The 8,327-nt window shown below is 47.9% G+C and overlaps 1 protein-coding gene across 6 annotated transcripts in view; it reads left to right on the top strand.

The window, feature by feature from the left end:
• Rgl1 (ral guanine nucleotide dissociation stimulator like 1) overlaps nucleotides 1-3,204 on the top strand; it is a 247,822-nt gene extending 244,618 nt beyond the window's left edge. For all 6 annotated transcript variants that reach the window (XM_029483257.1, XM_029483250.1, XM_021176216.1 and 3 more), the window contains one exon: nucleotides 770-3,204. In XM_029483257.1, the coding sequence (XP_029339117.1) occupies nucleotides 770-957 (188 nt within the window). In that variant the 3' untranslated portion in view covers nucleotides 958-3,204. The remainder of the gene's footprint in view (nucleotides 1-769) is intronic.
• Nucleotides 3,205-8,327: the final 5,123 nt, after the last annotated feature.

Below are 8,327 nucleotides of genomic sequence, written 5' to 3'. Positions count from 1 at the left end.
TGGCCTTGAACTCAGAAATCCGCCTGCCTCTGCCTCCCGAGTGCTGGGATTAAAGGCGTGCACCACCACGCCCGGCTTTTTTTTTTTTTTTTTTTGTGGTCTATGGTTTTCAAAACAGAATAAAACAACTTTTCATTGACAGAATTTATTATTTCACTGGTAATAACAACCCTTGTTTATAAATTATGAGTGTTCAGGTGGGCATCACTGAATTTGAATATGACTTAAAAATGAGTGGAGTGCATTGTCTTATGTGGATGTTGTTTAGTGTTGAAAGGCAAGTGCTGGACAAAACGGTGACTCAAAAAGAATAAATGACCAGACTGATTTGGAATTATGTCTAAGTACCTTAATTTAATCCAAGTAAAGATGCCTGACAATTGCTGTAGGTCTTGTACAGTGCTTGGACACCCTTAGGCTGTGGGAGTACAGCAGGCTAGCAGGGGTTCTCATTCCAGCTCTGTGGTCCTGGGACCATCCTGTATTTGGTGTCCCTACCCCTGTACCTTCTTCAAGTTCTAACGCTCTGTTTTTGAACAGTACATTCATGGGAGGGAGGAATTCTGACACCTTGTGCTCAGTTTCAGATAGGGAGTAAGTTTTTTGGGACCAATTATGAGGAAGTATCCACATTGCTTGGTCTAGGTTATAGGCAAGAAACAGAGACTCTACCCAGGCCTTGTGCCTGGGCAGAATTGGCTTCTGCCAGTCAGGGATGGGCTTCCCCCCAACCCCCACTGACCAGCTGCTGTTTCCTTCTCTTTCCTAGAACTAGTGATCCCAGACTCTGCAAACGTCTTTTACGCCATGAATAGCCAAGTGAACTTTGATTTCATTTTACGCAAAAAGAACTCGGTGGAGGAGCAGGTGAAGTTGCGCAGTCGGACCAGCCTGACTTTGCCCAGGACAGCTAAGAGGGGCTGCTGGAGTAACAGGCACAGCAAGATCACCCTCTGAAAGGGACAGTACACTCCTACTGCCCAAGGCAGAGTGAGGCTGAGCAAAAGCCATGGCGACGCCAACCACCACCCAGTGTTGAGCATCATTGGTGAAAGCGACAGATATTTATAGAATTCAGCTGTGCAGAGAGCACTGTGCAGGGGACAGTGGAAGTGAATTTGACATTAAAAGGATAAAAGGTTCACTGATGCTCTTAGATCTGAGAGTGAATACAAAATAGTCCATATTTTAAAATATATACACACACACATATCGTGTGTGTATGTGTGTGTGTGTTTGTGTGTGTGTGTGTGTGTGTGTGTGTGTGTGTGTGTGTATGTGTAGATATATCAGAGGGACTATACAGGATATTCTGGACTATGGAAAAACCAATTTGCACAATGGCCTGGGAAGTTGAGGTCACTTTTTACAGGGAAACAGAAGGGACCAAGAACCTGGTCTCATACTTCCAAGTAAATAGAATTAGAACTATCAATGCGGAGTGTTCTTCATGCCAGTATTACAAGCCCAGGCTCTTATTTTTTTAAAGGGAGAGAATTCCTTTCTCAGTCATGTGCCACCAGATGACCAAACAGCAGAGATTGGCGTGGCCATAGGCTGCATGAAAGGCCACCATGGAAAGGTTCGGATGGGTCAGTGGTCTCTGCCCTCTGCTGGAGTGTGCTGGAGCATCTGAGGCCTGTGTGCCTTGCTGGTCCCCGTCACAATGCCCCTGGGGTCAACACAAGCTTGTTTCAATTCCTGGAAACCCTGTTGTGTTTCTGCATTCTCTCCTGAGGAACGCACCACAATCATTACCACACAAGTAGCCTCGGTCTTCCATAACTTTTCAGCCAGAGAAGAAAGCGCAGAAGCAAAGCAACTCCTCTGGACTCTCCTCTGCCTTGGACCACTCCACCACCCTCTGATTGCCCTGTGCATGTAGCAGTGTACATCCGGTCGTTTGCCATCTGGAGCCGTGGGCCTCTATCTTATGAGCAGTTCTTCCTCAGGTGTAGACATTTCTGCTGCAGTCAACTCCATGCAATCATTTCAAGCTTGTGAAAGATTTCTGAGCAGCAGCCCCCCAACCCCCGCCCCTCAGAAACTGTCTCCCGCTGACTAACAGCGGCTCCCGTTTCCTTCGTTACTTTAGTAGCATTCCTGTGTTCAGGTCACAGGGAGAGAAAGGAGACTGCGACTGCTGTCTCTGTCCTTTCTCACAGAGGTGCACCCTTATAGATGGGAAGAGTAGCGCCCTTCTTTCTCACCTCTCACTCTCCTGGTGGCACTGGTAAGTGATGGGTTTTGTCTGTAATAACAGCATCATTCTGTGCTTCCGATCTGCGCTATGCTGGGATCTGAATGGAAAAGCCATACGTGAAGGAGCTGACATGTATAAGAAGCACTTTCAAATTATTGTCCCTTTTTTATTTTTTTCTCCAAATACCAGTTTTTATTCCAAAAATAAAGAGAATGAACCCAGAATATGATGTCCAGATTGTAACAGGGAATTTTTTTCTAACCCTATACTATAGCTCTCAAAGGTTATGTAGGGTTTGTGTTATGTAAATAGCCATACGAACTCAACAAGAAACACCAGGAAAAGCTCGGAGATTTGTGGCAGTGGACCAAAGAGAGAGCCAGGAAGTCATCAGATTCCTTGTCTTGTACATTCTGACACCAGATGTACCCTGCTGTTTCTAGGAGATTGAATGGAAGACCAGTTAGTTTTCAACTAAGACATCAGAAGGCATTCTCTTCTTTTGTTTGTGAGCCTTTTCTGGTTAATGTTTCTGTGTGTGGTAGGGAGATGGCAAGGATTACAGCCATCAGGAAGACTGAGGTAAACCTAGCCTCAGCCTGGCTCTCTCAGTGTCAAGGTCAAAAAGTCAGTGCAGGGCTGTTGGCCTGGTTTAGGGTGTGGCTCACAAGACTTACATGTTATGACCATGTGCTCACCCTGTGTAATTATACTGTATATGTAGAGCCTAGATTTATATACTGCAATGTAAAAAAAAATATATATATATATATATATTTACCTTTTTAAAAAAAAGACAATGGAAATCCCAAGTGGGTAAAACATGGCCTCATTTATTTAATGCCACTTCAGTTGTTTTAATTTTGCTTCCAGGTAAACAGCTGGACTTTGTTTCCAGCTGCTTGCACGCTTGTCTTTCCGCATCTACAGCATCTGTTTACCTTTTGGTTAAACTAATAAACTGTTTTGGGACTTGGTTGGCACGTGCTGCCAGACCCAAAGGGCTTGTATTTGGAGTGTTAATCAGGTGGGTTCCGGGCTCCAGGTTTGCCAGCATTCAGAGGCCTTCTCTGAATCAGCTGGACAGAACAGAGGGACAGCAAGTGGCAGAGGGTTGTGTCTGCTGGCAAGGATTGTAAGCTCAGAGGGAAGAGGCACATCCTTGGAACAGACCAGTGATGCCTGCCTTGTTCGGTTGCCTTTCCTCGGAGCCATGCAGTGAGGCTGCCTTTTGTGTGAACCTGGGGTGAGACTCCCTGAGAGCCTCTCTCGAGCGCAGTGTGGCACTGTCTGGATAGAAACGATGCTCTCCGAGCAGGGAAAACCTCTCTGGAGGTTCTTAGAAGGCGTCCCTTCTCAGCTGATGTCACACAACACACAGTCGCATAATTTTCATCTTGTTATCCACACTTATTTTCCAACAAGTTCCCAAAAAATGACTCAAGTAGGTGTTTTGAAAGGGAATTGATCATGGGGCCTAACCTCTGAGACTATGTGACTAATTTTCAAAACCATCCCAGAAAATGAGCCCCTCTCCCATGTAGAAACTGACCTTGGAGCCTTTTTCCCTGAAGTCCTGTCTTCAAATTACCCTCTCTGGACCACTTTCAGGTTCACCCAGTGTAAGACCACAGGGGGCTGCTGTGCTGTACACTGCTCTGACCTCAGCAGCACTGAGGGCTTTCCTGATATTATCTTTCTCTTCAGGTGCCTACGCCTCTAATCTAAGAAGTTATTTGCACTGCTGTTCTTATCAGTGATTTCCTCTGGAAATGGCTAAAGTCGAAATGCAACGGGAAGTGTTTATTAGGCTATCCCAGACCAGATTGGAGTAACCAAAACATCCTAGTACCTTAAACCACAGATTTCCTTTTACAGCTAAGGGAGCACGGTGGAAGCCAGGCAGGTCCCGTAACCAGTGACCCGGGACCCAGCTATGCCCTGCCTTACAGCTCTATCTGCTTGATTTTCTTCCCTTTCAAGTCACAGTGACAAAGGCTTTTAGCCTTAACTGTCCTGACTGGCGTCGAGCGAAGTAACGTGTGGCGCCTCATGGTCCTGTCATGATGTAGCTTGGGCCATGTAGTCTCTGTGCAGGGAAGGCAAGACACAAGTCCCTGAATGTCCCAAGCCCCCCAGAGACAGTGTTTAGAATAGATGGTAAGGACCTCAGAAGGGGTTGCACACAGCAAAGGGGAAGCTGAAGACAAGAGATGTTAACGGGAAGAGAAAATATCAGAAAGACTGATTTAAATTTGTCTACGATGCAGAAAAATTCAGGAGCCAGTATTTTAGATCATAATTCGCCAGTTACTATTGAGTATGGGCCCCCAGTACCCCTATTCAGAAACCTGGAACCTGTGAGGAAGTACTGTTTTACTTAGCAGTGTGGGGAGTCTAATCTAAGTCAAACCCACTCTTCTTTCTTTTCCTTCTCCCTTTTCCCTCGCCCCTTTGGGAGGGGTGTCAGCATGAAGGACCCCACTGTGAAGCCAAGTCTGGCCAGACCTAGACCCTCCCAGACTCTTGTCCTCTGTGCTCAGTGAGTGGCCCCAGCCCTTCATCACAACTTCCCACGAGGAAGCATCACGCCTCTCCATCACTAATGAGCAGAACCTATGCTGCATCATAGGTCCAGGCATGTGCCCAAGCTTGCAGGTCAGTGCCAGGACATCGTCTCACACAAGAGATGACTGAAGTGATCTCTGAACTGCTTTCATGGCTTCTTCCGAAAAATCAAAGTGCCGGATTCGAAATGGAAGCAATCCTTCTAAATGATAGTTTTCTCTCAGACATCCATGATCCTCGTTTATATGACAGCAAACAGCCAAGCCTTCAACAGAATCTTATCTGAGAATGTACACTATGGTATGTCTATTTGATAACTTTTTGAATAATTAGTATATCAGATATATCAGAGAGAGGGAGAGAGAGCTAGAGCTATCAGACATTTTGTTGGGGCTGTAGTTTGCAGTTTGTGTTGTGCAGGGGTGGGGGGAGGTGGGGGGAGCACAGATGGGACTGCTGGGAAGACAGGCTCCCTGGTCGCTTACTACCTTAGGCAAGTTCTATACTTAGCATTGCCTTAGCTGAGAAGCGGTAACTGACAGGCACTCCTATCCCTCGAGGTTTATTCAGAGTGAGAGAGCGTGCACAAAAAGCTCTTCATTTGAGTGCAGTCTCAGCTGGCTGCAGTCTTCCTTCTGGCCTAGGGCAAGGGAGCCCCAACATTCTTGGCTGGGGGAGCAGCCCCCATTCCAGATGGGAAAATCACAGGGGTAGAGCTTCCATGCGTGGAACAGCACCCTGGGAAAATCTTAGCCTGCTGCTACTGCCATCTGACTCACGGAGTTGGAGCACATCTGGGGCTCCGGCAGCTTGTTTCTTGTCTGTGACCCAGAGAGACTCATAAAGACAGGCATGTGGGCTCTGCACAGCCTCCCTGGCCAGCCTTCAGGCTTTGCAGTGAGGACCTTTGACAGGCGAGCTGAGCCCTGTGCTGGAGTGTCCCTCTGAGGGCCCCCACCTTCCTGGATGCCCTCTGCATCTGCAGACCTTGCTCACTCCTGGTTCCTCTTCTGTGAGAATAATCTCTGCCTCTTTCTGTAGGAAGAGGCTTTGGCGCCAAAGGCATTCACATGCCTGAATCCAGGTTACTCCTGTCCCACCATTTCATCACAGGCCTAAGCCCACCTCAGCTTCCCACTATGGTAGGATTAAGGATAAAGTGGTCAATTTAAAGACTAGGCTGGTACCACTACCATTAAACCTGCCTTCTGCCACTGGCTTCCACTTGCTTGCTTTCCTATCCAGTCTCTGCACCAAGATCACTACCTCCAAGCATGGCCTGGCACTCTCTTTTCTCCTCTTGTCCTGTCCTTCTGTCTCAGAGATCCCTCTGGGCATGAGGACTTTGCTGTGCAGGCTCCCACTTTCCTCTCCACTCATGGGTATCCCCTCCCCTCAACTCTGCTTGGTTTCCTCCTGCATGGCCAGGTTGAACAATCATACAATCCTCTTCAAGTCTTCACACTACCATGCTGGTTTAGAATAGCAGGTCAAACCTTGCTGCTCACACCAGCAGCACTCTGGTGAGTCAGCTGCAGTCTGCATGCATGCCCGTTCCACACGTCTGGTTCCCCATCTTCACTGACAACTTACAAGAAACAGAAAGCTGTCCAGTGCAGCCCAAAGGAATCTTTCTTCCAGGATCATGATTCTGGACAGCGCTGGGCTGGGGACTGTGCAGAGGAGCTCTCTTCAGGTCCCCAGGGGCTTCTAAGAGACGCCCTTCAGACCTTGGAAGTGCTCCCACAGGGGCTTTGACTTGCACACCCATTTCAGGGGAAACTAAGCTGAAGAAACCAGGGCGGGGTCTAAGAACAAATGTAGATTATTCAAAAATCCAGAGAATTGACTTAGATGATTCTTCATTCCACCTTCCTGCCCTTCTCAGGACAAGGGAAGGATGGCTCCAGGTTTGAGCAGGAACAGCACCATTGGTGTAGTGGAGGCAGCCCACGTGAGACCATTTTAATTATGAACATGCACAGTGGGAGAAAGAAAGCAAACACACACACGGACAAAGATACACACACACACACACACATGGGTGGAGAAGGGGGGCAGGAGAGAGAATTTATAGTAAATTCATAGGACAGAGAGGAAGTCAGCCTCCTGTCTCCCCAAATTTGAATGGCACAGATCACCATTGACCCTTAGGCCCCACCCAGTGTCTAACACTTCCATCAACATTTCTTCCTAAACACTAAAGCAAGTTCATCTTTTCCTGTCCTTGTCATGAGAGGAGGTGCCATTTTCTGTGCAGTCTTTGGTAGCATGATGTACTAAAGCCACTACCGTTCTCCAAGCAGGCAAACAGAAAACCCTAGGCTTTTCTTCCTTGCCTCAGCTGCCCTGTGCTGAGGGGTCTGTCATCTGAGGTTCACAGAGGACCCCCACGAGTCCTTTCACCTTCTGGCTTCATCTCTCAGCCACACTTACGAGAATGTCCCTGAGGCAGCAGGTTGTTTCTGGAGAAAAGAGCCCTATGAAACTGCATGACCATACCGACAAACTCCAGGGCTGCCTGTCCTCCGGTGTAAGTCATTCCATTCCTTCTTCTCAACACCTCTGCCTCATTTCAGCTTTATTTTGATTGATATCAGTCAAGGCAGTTGATCACTTGTGAATCATTCCCTTCCCCTCCTTGGTTGGAAAGGGTATCTCAAACACATTGTGGTGTCCTTATTGTGTCCTGCCCACCGTGGGGGTGTGTGGGCACAGCTGGCATGTCTGCCACTCAGAGGAGTCAAGACAAAGACAGGATGGTGGTCCACAGCCCACAGCTTTCCAGAGGAGAAACAACAGAGTCTGGGATGAATGTTGAGGTTCCTGGTCTCCTATGTACCAGGCACCATTTGCGTATTGCTAGGAGTCAGGAACCAGGATCCTGGTCCACAGGAAGAGAAAACATGGAGTCCTGGATGGGCTGAACTCAGAGTGGGTGACTCAGAGTCTGATTCAGTGTGGGTGTCAAGAGAATATGGAGGACTTGGAAGAGAAAATGCCCTCTCTTGGAAATTTGGGCATGGCTCTTTACGATGAAGGCCTCCCCTGCAGCAATCCTTGATGAAGAGACGATCCTTGCTTATTCATACGGCTTTGTTTGCTGGAGGATGAGAAGGCACACACTGTGGAAAGCCTCCTGGGATGTCATCTTTACTCACTTGTTCCGACCGTAAAGAGAAACAGTAAGATCAACAGGTTTGTGCCTGAGTGGGAACCGTTCTGGCTTCAGGCACCAATCTTACCCCAGAAGCATCTCCACTGTCTGTCTGTCCAGAAGCATCTCCACTGTCTGTCTGTCCGGAAGCATCTCCACTGTCTGTCTGTCCAGAAGCATCTCCACTGTCTGTCCAGAAGCATCTCCACTGTCTGTCTGTCCAGAAGCATCTCCACTGTCTGTCTGTCCAGAAGGGAACCAAACCTAGAATCCTAGACTTCCTCCCCAAACAGCAGCCTCTGTCTTCACGATCAGAATGTAAGCAGGTCAGCTTGTCGGCATTACCTCTGTCCAGTTCCATCATTGGACCCAACACTCCCACCCATCCTCCCATTAACA

This window comes from Mus caroli, chromosome 1 (assembly GCF_900094665.2).
Source record: "Mus caroli chromosome 1, CAROLI_EIJ_v1.1, whole genome shotgun sequence".
Taxonomy (NCBI): Eukaryota; Metazoa; Chordata; class Mammalia; order Rodentia; family Muridae; genus Mus; species Mus caroli.
The sequence above is the reverse complement of the archived record's forward strand: the minus strand, read 5'-3'. Positions and strand labels throughout refer to the sequence as shown.